We start from the raw sequence: 14,158 nt of genomic DNA on the forward strand, positions 1-14,158 counted from the left end.
TGGGGCACCTCGGTGGCTCAATGGATTAAGCCGCTGCCTTTGGCTCAGGTCATGATCTCAGTGTCCTGGGATCGAGCCCTGCATCGAGCCCTGCATCGGGCTCTCTGCTCAGCAGGGAGCCTGCTTCCCCTTCTCTCTCTGCCTGACTCTCTGCCTACTTGTGATCTCTATCTGTGTCAAATAAATAAATAAAATTTTTTTTAAAAAAATTTAAAAAAAAAGAAATGTGCTGATTAAAATAAAAGGCTTATATAAAAAATCTCTCCCACATTAACTGTTAATGAATTTTTAGAAAAATCTAGAGTATAGTCCATTGCTATTTTAAAGGGGATGGTGTTAGTGTTTATCTGTGTGCATCAGGGTGATGTCTGAAAGTAACCATCTGCTGGCTTTTGCATGTGTATTTTACCTCCTTTTGTCTTTCTTACTGCTACCCAAGGGCTGGACTGAACAGTTTTCTTTCTTCAGTGCACACCTGAGCAGGAACAAATATTCAAAAGCTCTCACTAGCAAAATTTCTATTAGGCCTTTGCAGAACCAGTTTTTCTTCCCCTAGAGGCAAAATAAGACTGTGGGACTGTGGAAAGTAAAGGAAGAAAATGTGTTGGGGGTGGAGACAGGAGAGGGGTGGCCTGGAGGAGAAGGACAGAGAAGGCAGGTGAGGAATAACAGGAATGATGTGAGAGGGAGGAGGAGACCAGCAAAAGAATGAGTTCACATCACCTGTGCTTTCCTTGGCAACTCTCAAACTGAGGCCTGGCTCAACTGGTCAGCAGTCCTGGGTACTTGTAAGACACATGAACAGAGGAGGGATGAACAGTCAGGATGGGCTAGATTCTGCTGCAGTAACAAACATCCCCCAATCTCAGTGGTTTAAACAAGAAAAGTTAATTTTGCTCACACTACATGCCAACGTAGGGTTGACTGGGGACTGGCCCTTTTCCGTATCATTGTTATGTCAGGACCCAGGCTCACAGAACAGCCATGAGGACACTGCCAGGCTCTAAAGCAGAGGGAAATGGAAAATGCAGGAAATTGTGCACTGGCTCTTGAAGCTTCACCATAACAGAAATGTACATCATTTCAACTCACAGTTTATTAACCAAAACAAGTCCTATGGCCACATCTGACTGCAAGGGGACAGGAAACTGCAATCCTACCATGTGGTCAGAAGAAGAGCGAAAGAATAGTGAACAATACGTATGTATGACCACCACAGTAAAGGATTCAGCCCCTGGTCTGGGGACAGACATAAGGAAAAGAAAACTGTTTCCCCTCAACAGGAAGAACTGAATGGGTTGTGATTACTCTAATAAGTGAAGCAGCAGTGTACTCTACCACGGTTTACATACGTGTGCAGAAGCTTTCTGGAAGTAAGCAAGGAAACTGATCACACTGGAAATGAGGAGTGTGGAGTAAGAAATGTTGACTTTCCCTTTGTACCTTTTGTAGTGTTTGAAAATTTAACCATAACATTCATTTGCATGGATTAATTTATGAGACTCAGTTTCCCCCATTCTAAGTATTCAGCAGAAGGCAGTGTAAATGGTCTAAAGGAAGTCCAAAGAATTGAGTGCTTATGACTGGGAGTAGACAGGCTCTGCCCTAAACAGAAACATCTAAATGCTGTTGGGTGGACCTAGGGTTAAAGAACACTGCCCTGCCCCCAGGAACCTAGCCAGCACCTGCCCCACACCTTTCCTGGAACTTATTGCTTCTCTAGAAGGAATAAAGAGGACTTCGACCCTGGCCCCAAGACTCAGAACATTCTTTCTCCAATCCGAAGGCCAGCATCATGACACTATGTTATCTCTGATTATAGAAGATAAGTAACAATAGAAATCATGCTCTTGACTCAGAACAAGGAAGTTCAATATACTAATTTCTTAGGAAATCTCAGATTTCCACCGAGGATCACTCCCTACTGCTACTCTGGGGCCTACTAAGGGGTCTGGGACAGAACAGGAGATCAGGGAAGATGTCCTGGGAAACTGCAAGGAACAAGATGCTGCCTTCCAAGAGCCTGACCTGGAGGACCCTTTGCACCATCACAAAAGGACTATGAGCCAAAAGGAAGCCAGCTATAGAAAGGATGAGAAGACTGAGTCACAGGGACACAGCCGAACTGGAGTGCATGATCCAAGGCCAAGGCTGTGGACTTCAGCTCCTCTTTCTGCTTTCCACCTCTAGGCTTGCACCCACTGCCAGCTGGATGTGACTGCTCAAGATCTGGGCAATGTCTCTCCTCCTTAGAGAACATTCTCAAGACAGGGCCTGGGAGCCCAGGGCAGAGCAGGCACTATCAGGAAGCAAACCAGGCTTACAAATCCTAAAAAAATATAAATCTCATACATCCCCTCATTGTTCAACAAGTATTTCATTATTTTATTCACCAAATGTTATTGGTCAGCAAGGAGCCCAGGAGCATGATAGGAAATGAGGGATGTATAAACGTGTAAGAATAGCCCACCCTTACCAGACCCATAGCCCAGCAGGGAGCATGAAATGCAACCAAACACTAGGGTACATGGCCCAGTGAGGCTCAGGAGAGACAAAGGCACAGTTTGGTGGGAAAGAGAGGAAAGAACTAATTCAGAGCTTTTTCTGGGAACTTTCAGCCTGATCCATGGTCTCCCTTGACAAGGAACTGGATAGACCCAGCCTCTTATAATTTTCTTTTCTCTAAGGTAGGCTGTGCTGCTGGGGTAAGGGATATGAAGTTTCTCCTAGAATTTCACAAGCAACATGTCCTCAGGAACAGCACTGACAAAGAGTTCACAGTTCAGAAGGATGGTGTAACAAAAGATGAATATTAGGTCTTTGTCCCCAGTTCCCTGTCCACAGCTCTCAAAGCATTGGATTCTCCAAGTGATGAGTGTCTTTTGTATGCTAACAAGATAATGGTGGATGGGAACCCCAGATAGCTTCTGGATGGGGACTGGTTTCCGGACAAGTCCAAGATGGATGAGCGGGATGGAACTCTCCAACCTCTGGGGAGATCCCAGGAGCTGGAGATTAAATTCAATCACGATGGCCAATGATTGATCCACCTACATAAATGGAATGTCCATAAAGACCTCCAAATGACAGATTTCAGAGAGTTTCCAGGTTGGCGTACACATCAGGGTCCAGGTATGCGACATATCCAAAGAGAGCATAGCTTGGAAGTTCCCTATGCATCTCTTCCACCGGACTCCTCCTGAGTTGTATCCTTTGTGATGAGCTTATAATAGTAAATCAAGTGTTTTCCAGAGACCTGAGTCATTCTAGCAAGTGATCGACTGTGAAGGGAGGGGCTTAACCAAGTTGGGCAGAAGCATGGGTATCCACGGAGCCAAGAGTTGAGACTGAAGTCTCCCCCGGTGCCTGAGCCCTTTAGCTTTGAGAGGTCTGCATCAACTCAAGATAGTATCAGAATTGAACGGAATCACTGGACACCCATTTGGTGTTGCAAAAATGGAGAACTGGTTGATGTGAGAAGAAAACTTAACAGAAAGATCTTGTGGGAGCCTTTTCCATATCTGGGCGATAAAAGGAAGGCCATACACGGGTGTCCCAGTGCAGCTGCGGGAGGAGAGGTGCTCAGCAGTGTCCCTGCCCCTCCTCTTTTTGACCGCCCCCCCCCGATTGACTCAGAACCTGCACCCCCAGTCTTTCTAGGCACTGTCATCATCCTTCCTGTCCCACATTTTCCCTGGGCAGCCAGATGTCTCTGCCCCCTTGCCTCTCTTTAGTCCTATAACCGCATTAGCCTTCTGAGGTCTGTTCTAACTTTCCACCCTTTCTTCTAGAAATTCGACCGTCCTCCCTTTCACCCAAAGCCAACAAAATCCCTCCCTCCCAGGGATCTGTGTCTTGCTTCTTTCTCTGTTCAAGCCAGTTGGAGGCTTTAAATAGGAACTAAAGTCTCTTGTCTTCCTGAAGAAGGTTTGTCAGACCCAGATCTTTTCCATTTGCGAGAAATAAGAACTCACTCAAACCCACCTGAGCCAAAATTGGAAATTTATTATAAGGTATCACGTTGTCCCAGACAATAAAAAAGCAGGAAGGACAGTCAGATGGCAGTTGGGCCACAGAAGGACAGAGACCAGAACTGAAAAGCAGCCAGGGACCAAGGCTGCTGCCTGCTCAGGTCATACTCCCAGCTCTTAGGGACCAAGGAATTTCTCAACACCATTTCACTGTGTATCTTCATTCCTCTCTCCATGGGGGCTTTCTCTACTCTGCCCCCATAAGAGAAGACAGTCCCACATAGCCTCCAGAATTTACCATTCCTCAGATGAGGCAACCATCAGAATTCTAACTCCAAGATCCCCAGAGAAGGGAATGTATTTCATGCTGCCCACCTGGAACATCAAGTTCCAGGCAGGCAGCCACATAATACCAATGTGACTGTGAGATCTGCCTGCACTGGAGGCACAGTTCTTAGAGAAAGGGGGATGCTGTCCTGGTTGGATACCCCCCAAAGCTTCACAGTAGCTGTATTTAGCTTTCCATTCACTCATTGGAATTATGCACAACCTACAGAAAATCTGGCAAGGCCACCTGCGTGGGGACAGACATGTCTGCAGCAAGAAGGGCAGTGCGCACCTGTCCAGTCCTTTAGTCCACATTTTTAACAGTTGGAGCAACTTCCAGGAGCAGCTGGAGATACAGGGTGGCCATCTGCAACCACTTGGGCTGGCATCGGAAATAGACAAGCAGGAAATAGACCGGGATGCCACTGAGCAGGAACAGGAAGATGTACAGGAACTCGGTCTGGGGGTGCTCAATAATGGGTGCCAGCACCAGGTAGAAAGAAGCAAGGAGCATGATGACAGGGATGATGGTGGGGACCTGCCAGAGACACAGAGACTGGATGATGGAGAGGCACGGGACAGGGTGTGTGGCCCCTGGGCTCTGTCCCTCCCACCTGCCTGTCTGCCTGTTGCTTCCACCTTCCACCAGCTCCCCTCTTCCTGTCCCTGCCATCATACCTTGCCTAGCCAGAAAAGCCACCTGCTGGGTTACGGGGGCCATCCAAGGAGCCGAGGCTTTGGGACCCAGCTTGATCTTCTCTGTGCTTTGTGAGTCCTACTGTGTGTGAGCCTCCTCTCTCATCATTCTCCCTCAGAGTTCTCCAGAGGAGAAATGAGTCCCCAGCAAGCAGAATCAAGGCCCTAGGACCTAGCTGTCCCTCATCTCCTCCCCGCCCCCCAGGAAATACATACAGACATCTTCTACCAAATATGACAGTGGCCACCCTGGATGAGGCTGTGGACCAATGATCTGCCTCATGCACAGACTAAGGTTGAAGAAAGCCCAACGTTTATTCCAAAGTCTACCTTGTAAGGTCGAGGAAGATTCTTGTTCTTTATCCGCAAGTACAAGAGACAGCCAATGGTGGTTCCATAGGTGATCCAGCCAAGAAAGCTGAAAGGCAAGCAGAAGCCACTCGCTACCAGGCCCTGCCCTGGCTGGGTCTGCAAGAGGGGCTGGCCTTGTTGGTGCAAACCCAGGGCACAAGTGCAAGCTCATCAGAGGCCTTTCAGCCACCCCCAGCCCCTTATCCATGGAGGCTAAGGAAAGAAGGCAAGGCTGGGGCACCAAGGACAAGAATGCATTGGGGGGTATTCCCTCCTCTTTCATCTTCAGTCACCAAGTAACAAGTACACAAGCCCAGGCCCCCACCTGGCTTCAGATCGGACCTTTCTTGACTGCCCCTGGCTGGACAGAAGAGGACAGTTTTCAAAGGGAGGGAAGTGCATATGTGTGTCCAAAAGAAAGAGTTTGGTGGAATCTCAAGGAGCCTGTGCCCTCCTCAGGGACCACACTCTCATAGCAGATCCTCCTACCTTAGAGTTGGTGACAGGGTAGGCCTTGGAGCACCGAGACCAGCCCCTGGCCTCTGTCTTTGCCAGTGTGGGTAGCTGAGTGCCTGATGAAGGTCTAATGAAAACCTCACCTGCCCTTGGAGACCGGGTCCAGACCAGGCTGTCCCTGGAGGCAGTCAAGATGGGGAGACATTGTGTCCTCATTGGGATGGGTCATCCTAACATTCTCACTCTGTGCTGGAACATTCTCGGTCACATCCCCCAAATCTCAGTCTAAAGAAACCCTGGGCTCACCATGGGTTTGATTTATTCTTGGCATATCATGAATCTAGCCTTTCTCATGGGAAGAAGATAAAAAGAAAAACCAGGTCTGTTACTCAATGTTCTGAAGAAAATCACATCAAGCACTGTAGATACTGTTCCAGGAAATTAATTATACTTATGACAACAAAAGAGAGAGCACACAATGCGTGAAAAAATTCCTCAGAGAACTCCCTGTGCACCCAGATGCCGCACTCGCCTGTGGGTGTGAGGACACACCCACCAGCCCTGCTTCAGATGAGGTCATAAAGTTATGGCTGGACGGCTAGACGGCACAACTGCCCGTCATTTCTGCCCCAGAGAAGGTAATAAAGGGGGTCAGAACATCTCCCCACTTTGATCCAATCACTGACTATACCCAGTGTGGCTGTGAGTCTGCCTTGTGTTCACTAGAGATATGCTGGGTCAGAGTCCTGAGCACAGATCAGACGACAAAGGGAAAAATCGTGCCACAGCCAAGAGCTGCAGGTAGTGGGGAGTAAAGCCTGACGATGGCCTCAACATGATCTCGGCGATGGAGGAAAGGAACAAGGAAGAATTAAAAAATAACAAAGACAGCACAAGCCTTTTGCTCATCTGCCTCTTGGTGAAACACTTGTCTCACTGAATTTTGGGAAGGGCAAGACAGGAGGGAGACACGCTTGAATTTGGGAAACAGGGAGCCTGGGTGGCTCAGTTGGTTAAGCAACTGCCTTTGGCTCAGGTCATGATCCCAGAGACCCGGGATGGAGTCCTGCATTGGACTCCCAGCTCCACAGGGAGTCTGCTTCTCCCTCTGATCTTCTCCTCTCTCATGCTCTCTCTCACTGTTTCTTTCTCAAATAAATAAATAAAATCTTTAAAAAAAAAAATCTGGAAATACAACGGGGAGGGAATGGCTGAAATGGCTGAGCTCAGGCTTCCAGAAGTGTGCGTGCACATATGTATGTATACATACATGCATGTATGTGATAGTTACACATAGGGGCTTCCAGAAGCTTGTTATGTATATATACATACACGTGCATGAGTGTGCACACACAGAGGACTTTTAAATATGTGAATGAGTGTATGTGAGCGTGCACACAAAGGCACCATGAGATGCCCACACGGGAGGAGAGTCTCACTTGCCTCAAGAAGTTCACGATGGTGCTGAAGTTTCCTGGGATGACCAGGACCAGAGCCACTGCGGTGGTAAACATCAGGGCGGGAGTTGGTGTGAGGCGATGCACATGAACCATGGACAGAAGTTGGGGCTGGGAGCAAAGCCAGGTGTCAGGCAGCCCCCCAGGGGAGCCACAGCAGCTATATGCCCTGGGAAGCTTCCTGCCCTCTTCCCCGGCCAAATTCACTCTGGACACCAGTGGGCCCAATCTAATAGTCCCCAGTCTCCACTGCTTCTGGGTATAGATCTCTGTGGCCCACCTGGGGTGAAACCAGGCCCAGGATGCAGAACGGGGGGACCTATCCCTCCAGGCCAGCCAAGACCCAGCTGGGAGAGAGTGTAGAGAGCTGAAGCAGGTGCCTGGCCAGGTCGTTCAACTTTCTATTGCTCATCCCCAACACAGGAAGAGGGACCAAGGGTGGAAAGACAGACAAAGGGGGAGGAAAGGGTAGGGCAGTTGCCGGTGGAGCATGGAGTAGGACTGTGGGTTATTGTGGTAGACTGTTCTATTACTCAGCAAATAGTCAGTCTCCCCCTCCCACCCCTATGGGACAAATACTGTCTGGTTCCGCATCCATTGGCGCTGGGCTTGGCCAATGAACTGTGAGCAGGAGTAACACAGCAGAGGCTCAAAATACGTTTGTGTGGTTTGGCTTGGTCTCTTCAACCCCTGCCACCTGCTCCAGGCAAAAACACACTTTGGCCTGGGTCCCTGAGACAAGAACAGACTCAGAGTCCCAAAAGAAGAAATCTGAACACAAACCCCAGCCTGAAGCAGAGCCACGGGGGACCCAAAGACTGATGAACAATATGGAATGTTTGCTGTTGTCAGCCCCAGACACCTGGGAGCTGCCTGTTACTCAGCATCATTGCTGCAAAGGCTACCAGAGGGACAGTTCCTGGGGGAAAGGCCTCCAGGCATCCACATTGGCTCTACTCCTATAGCTTCACCCACTGCCCCCACACCCCCGGAGTGTAAAAACATCCCCACCACCTACAAGCTCCACAGTGACCCTGTATGATGATCTCCCAAAACCTGGAAGTCGAAGGATTGGAGTTTAAATGGAGAGGCGTGGGATGCTTGAATCCCATTCTTAGAAAGAACAGGGCTCGGTCTTACAGGGGAAGGCCTGGCTTAGGCTCAGAGCTAAGTGCAGGCAGGAGAAAGCTTAGCCTCTGCAGTCCTTCCAGTGCCCTCCTGCAGCACCCCCACCTCGCCCGGCTGGGACCCCATCTCTCACCATGTGGCCCTCTCTTGCAGCCACATAGCACACACGGCTTCCACCGAAGAAGATCCCATTGACGGAGCCAAACGTGGAGAGTGTGACAGCCAAGGGTACCAGCCAGGCCCAGGCTCCCAGCACCTGGTTCCTAGGACAACAGAGGAATCCAAGGAAGGAACTCCAGCAGCAAACTGGAGGCCAACCACCAGAAAACAGAGCTAGCAAAACATCTAGAGGCAAACTGAAATGCACGGGGGGCACTATCCCTCCCCAGGCTGGATGGTCTGTCCGGCAGCCAAGGATCGCATCACCTGACTTACTCACCCCCAGCTCACGGCCACAGCATTAGAGGAGAGGATCTCATTGGATGACAACACGAGCAGGTAACTGATGTTGACCAGGAGGTAGAGGCTGGTGACCAGAGGGATGGCGATCAGCAGCGCCCACACCAGGTTTTGCTGTAAAGATCCGGGAGAAGAGGCCCCGTGTTAGCAGGGGGAGGTCCTTCTCAGGCCCTAGAACACGCTCAGTCCGGACAGTGCTGAGCCTATCCTGGCCACAGGGAATATGCCGGACCCTGGGTGTGCCCCTCGTCCATGTGCTCACAGCCCCACAGCGTGGACACACAAAGAACAGGTGTCCTGGGCGCCTGGGTGGCTCAGTGGGTTAAGCCGCTGCCTTCGGCTCAGGTCATGATCTCAGGGTCCTGGGATTGAGTCCCGCATCGGGCTCTCTGCTCAGCAGGGAGCCTGCTTCCTCCTCTCTCTCTCTCTGCCTGCCTCTCTGACTACTTGTGATCTCGGTCTGTCAAATAAATAAATAAATAATCTTTTTTTAAAAAATAGAGTATTATATCAATGGAACCATATATGTACCCTTTATTAAAAAAAAAAAAAAAAGAACAGGTGTCCTAGGAGGCCCTGAGGGGCACTAACCAGTCAGAGCAGTGGAGGTACAGAGGGGCTGACAGGAGTGGGGCGGGGAGAGGTGCTATCACCAGAACTTCCAGAATGAGCAGAACCATGTGCTGGGCTCTCCTGGAAGAACAGGAGAGATTCCCGCTGGTGGGGATGGGGGCATTCCAAGCAGGGGCAACCGTGAGAGCCGAGGCACAGAGAAGGGACAAGAAAGTCAAAGATCTTCCTTCTTGGTTGTTCATTGATCTTTCCAGCTGGAATATTCCAAGCCCACCACGCTAACCCTGTCCAATCTCTGGGTCTCCAGGATGCAGGCCCAGACCACAGGCCATGACTCCCAAGGGTCCCACTCTGCCCCTCCATCTCCTCAACTGGAAATTGGGGGTCACTGGGGAATCTGTAAAGTAGGACTCCCTACTGCTCTGCCTCTGTGAGGTGTGAGGGTCATCGAAGAGGAACAGAAAGAAGGGCTTGGACAGAGGGGCCGTGGGAGCTCACAGCAGGCTGTACTGGGAGCTAAGGGCCGATCTGACCCATGGTCTCCCAGGAAAGATACTGAGGGGCTGGGTGGCTCATTCGGTTAAGTGTCCAACTCTTGGTTTCAGTTCAGGTCATGGTCTCAGGGTCGCGAGATCGAGCCCTGCATCAGACTCCACACTCGGCGCAGAGTCGGCTGGAGGCTCTGTCTCCCTCTGCCTCTGCCCCTCCTGCTCATGCTCACTCTTGCTCACTTGCTGTCTCTCTAAAATAAATAAATTTTTCAAAAATAATAAAGGAAAGGGACTGAGTAGGCATCCAGTAAAAATGGAGGAATCCTCCATTACTGGAGGAATCCTCCAGTAAAAATGGAGGAATCCATGAAAACTGGGTACATCAGTGTACTCCCTCCCACGTCACACCCCCCAGCCCTGGCCATCATACTGGAGCCAAGAGCAAATGGAAGGAAGGGGTCTCCCTTGGGACCCACAGAAGTGCTCAACTTTCCCCAGGCGTAGGCCACCCTGGATAGACATCTTTAGACTCCAAAGTAGGAGGAAGGAAAAGCTTTCTCTAGGTGTCCTTTGGCTTGCCTTGTGAGGGGCAGGCAAGCACTGAGGAGCCCAGGGCCTCTCCCCTCCATACCAAACGGAACACCAGAACCTGGCATTGCTGTTACTGACACTTACAATGTAACGCAAAATGAAACAGAGAAGTGGTCATGCTGTACCAAGAGGCAGGGAGTTCTCCTCCGGACTCGGCACAGCGCCGTTCGGGGGAGAGTTATACCACTGGCCCACACAGACCTCCTTGCCCACTGTAAGGTAAGACCTTCCCCACATTTAAGACTCTCTCCTGGTTAGCATATTTTCTGTTCTTCAACGTGATATAAAAAAACAGTTTCCAGAGCTCTCTTCAGGCCCACAGAAAACTCTGGAGGGAAGCATGGGAGGAAATGCATGGGGGCACTGAGGACAGAGTAGTGATCTCAGGGACTATCTTCATGCCTCCTTCAAATGTCCTTGGGACACAAACGTGCCCCGTTCTTTCGGGTCTCTGGGTTCCTGTTCACACTGCTTCCGCATGGCTGTTTTGCCACAAACCTCATCAGCGCTTCAAGGTTCAACTCTAACCCGCCACATATGGAAGGCCTGCTTGACGGCTCTGCCTCCTGGGGATCTCTTTTTTCTGAGTTGCAGCAGCAAGCAGAGGCAAGCTTTTTTATATCCAAGCCTCTGTCCCATCCTGTCCTGTCCTCTAAGGGTGGGGGCCAGATAGGTGACCGATTCAGCCCAGTTTGCCTGAGACTTTCATGCTTTTAGCCCCAGAAGTCCAGCATTCCTGGGAACGCTTCAGCCCCAGGCAACCGGGAAGGCTGGTCAGCTGACTAGCAGGTCACGTGACAGATATGGGCAAGGGAAGCCAGGAGGATGGCAATGGAGTCTCATATAAAATGGGTCCTTCCACATCCCCTCTAGCTCTCAAAACTGGGGACCTAAAAGCAAAGGAAGATGCCCCAACCACCACATAGGCATGACAGCAAATTCCTCATCTTTCCAGTCCTGAAAGTGTGTTCTGTCTGGTCCAGAAGATGCCACTTGTGGCAAAGATGGGCTGGGGGGAACAGAGTCCTGGGTTGCCCCCTACAATGGGCCTCATGGTGGGGGACCCTCAGCAGGCAAAGACCCGCCATGCGTGACCCAGCCACATGCTAAGTCCCAGGGAAGTGGACCTCATGTGCTTTTAAACTTAACTCATCTTGGACAGCGCACCTGCCAGCTGATGAGCTGTGACAGCAAAGCCCCACGGTGTACCACAAGAACAGTGAGATTTCCTGGCTTTGTTCCTGAACACCTTAACTCTTCACTCAGATTCATAAGACTGGCCCAGGTTTGGCACAGGTTCTGCAGTTTTTTTGAAAAAAAAGTGTGACACGAAGATACACTTAACATGTGCTTCAGAGGGCGGAGTGAGAACCAGCCTTTCGAATGTCCAGCATTCAGAGCCATGGCTTTGTAACCCACATTTGTCAAAAATGCTCCATACAACACCCGGGGTCAGCGAGCTACAGCCTGTGGACCAAATCCAGCCTGCTGCTTGTTTTTGTAAATAAGCTTTTTGGAGGCCATCACCACACTCATTTGTTTACCTATGACTGTTTTCATGCTACAACGGACTTGAGTAATCTTGACAGAGACCTCGTGGCCTGCAAAACCTAAAATATTAACTCTCTGATGTTTTACAGGAAAAAGGTGGCTAATCCACGCTTTGTGGCATGGGAGCTTGTCTCCCTCATCTTTGGGCCCCTTGCTCTCTCCCTCAACCAGCTCTGAGCTCAGGGCCTGGGTTCAGAGAGAGTAGTCTACTCCCCATGAGCTCCCTATAGCTCCCACCCCACCCAGAGCCAACCTGAGCACACACTAGCCATTCACCTCAAATTACAGCTGTTGTCTCCATGCACAAGTGGTTATGCTATCTGACACCTTGAGGCCCCGTGAGGTAGACAGGGCAGCTATGAAGATCTTGTTTCACAGGCCAGGGACTGAAGCACAAGGATTTACATGCAAGAATAAAATCTGGGTCCCAGAACTCCAGCCCTCACCCCAATCTCTCTCTGCTTTTGGACTTCAGCCTCCAAGCTCCTTGTCTCAGATTCTCCCAACACTCGCCTCCAGAGAGCTTTTATCAAGAGCTGAGACATGTAAAGACTCCTTAGCCAGCCTCAAGGGGGTAGAGGAAAAGACTCAGTTCTCATCCTCTGAGAATTAAAGATTCCTGCAGGAAATAAAAAAAAAAAGGAAAAGAAAACAAGTAGCAACCTAAGCAGATATATTTACAGCAAAGAGTTAATTTCCATAATAACTCAAGAGTCCGCAAGTTCCAACTATCAAGATAGAGAACAAGCTGAGTCATCCCGCATAGCCTCTTGCTAGCCACATGACCTCAGAATCACTTCCCTCTTTCTAAACCTCAGTTTTCCCATGTGAAAAATGGGGAAGAGTACCTACCTCACAGGGCAAATGAGACCTCAGGCGTGATCCTATAAAGTTCCGTGCTCACTTGGGAAGTTATTACTCATGTAATTCCATACACAAATGAAGGGAGACGGTGGGCTGGCATTCAGGACTGCAAAAAGGGAGCCCCCACTTTCAGCTGATGTCTCATGGTCTTGTCAGCTCAAATAACAATAATTGGAACTGCTGATGTCTGGAGATCTCACGCCCTGAAGAAGTATCACAGACTCACCTTCGGATTCTTGAGCTCTTCCATCACGTAGTTGACATTATTCCAGCCATCAAAGGACCACAGTCCCTGGTAGAAGGCCATACCGATGCGCCCGGGCTGCTGCGTGGTATTGTGGAAGGCGAACAGAAAGGCGTCCGTGTAGCCGCGGCCCTGGCCCAGCACCACAGCCCCACCCCCCACGATGACCAACAACGAGAACACTTTGGCGACCGTGCACACGTTCGTCAGCATGGTGGCCAGCCTCGAGCTCCTGCCGTTGACCAGCATCAGCGACAGGATGCAGATGGCTGCCACAGCCTTGAGCACAGCCTGCGGCAGCGAGGAGCAGCCGGGGTAGAACGGAGCCACTGCATACTCAGCAAAGCTCAGAGAGATGGCCGCGATGGCGGCTGGTCTGACCAACAGCACAAACGTGTAGATAACCAGGAAGGCTGGCAAGGAGCCAAAGATTTGCAGGATGTAGGCATACTCCCCCCCAGATTTGGGTACCAGAGCACCCAGCTCAGCATAGCACAGGGCGCCCATCATGGCCAGGAGACCACAGACTGCCCAGACCACAAGACTGGCCCCGGGGCTGCCCATGTAGACCAAGACCCCCTGTGGTGACATGAAGATACCAGAACCGACCATACAGCCAGCAGTCAGGGACACAGCACTCCACAAGCCAATCTCCCTCCTCAGCCTTAGCCCCCTGCCACCAGGTTCCCGTTCTGCCACCCCCTCACCGCCATCTCTTTCCTGCCTTCTCTCCATCTCAGGACTTCACTAGTTGCTATGTCTAGTTGAGCAGAAGCAGATGCTCTGAGAGATAATCTGTCTTGGGAGCTTCCTGCAGGAGTTAATGATTACAGCGCCTGAGGACGTCTGAACCAGAGACCAGACAGCCAGGGTATGGCATTTAGAAAGGACTGAGCCTTCACGGATCTACCAGTCCGGTAGAGGCAGTCTGCAGGAGCTTTTTGCCAATGGAACCCAGGAAAGATCAAGGAAAAAAAAGAGGGATTTAGCAGAAATCCC

At 50.4% G+C, this 14,158-nt stretch overlaps 1 protein-coding gene across 1 annotated transcript; it reads right to left on the reverse strand.

Moving 5' to 3' along the window:
• Nucleotides 1-4,390: 4,390 nt before the first annotated feature.
• Nucleotides 4,391-13,894, reverse strand: LOC122915809 (b(0,+)-type amino acid transporter 1-like). The gene is made up of 6 exons (XM_044262552.1): nt 13,142-13,894; nt 8,826-8,959; nt 8,520-8,649; nt 7,245-7,369; nt 5,325-5,412; nt 4,391-4,836 (listed from the first exon to the last, which is right to left on the reverse strand). Exons 1-6 carry the CDS (start codon nt 13,892-13,894, stop codon nt 4,603-4,605), a joined length of 1,464 nt encoding a protein of 487 aa, XP_044118487.1. The 3' UTR covers nt 4,391-4,602.
• Nucleotides 13,895-14,158: the final 264 nt, after the last annotated feature.

The sequence above is a fragment of the Neovison vison genome, chromosome 8 (assembly GCF_020171115.1).
Source record: "Neovison vison isolate M4711 chromosome 8, ASM_NN_V1, whole genome shotgun sequence".
NCBI lineage: Eukaryota > Metazoa > Chordata > Mammalia > Carnivora > Mustelidae > Neogale > Neogale vison.

Bases quoted from the DNA above. Each gene is read 5' to 3' on its own strand.
- LOC122915809 (XM_044262552.1), bottom strand. From the start codon at position 13,894: ATGGAGAGAAGGCAGGAAAGAGATGGCGGTGAGGGGGTGGCAGAACGG. The intron at 8,960-13,141 runs GTGAGTCTGTGA...GGATCTTTACAG, and splicing joins AAGAGCTCAAGAATCCGAAG to CAAAACCTGGTGTGGGCGCT. The intron at 7,370-8,519 runs GTGAGAGATGGG...CTTTGCTCCCAG, and splicing joins CTGCAAGAGAGGGCCACATG to CCCCAACTTCTGTCCATGGT.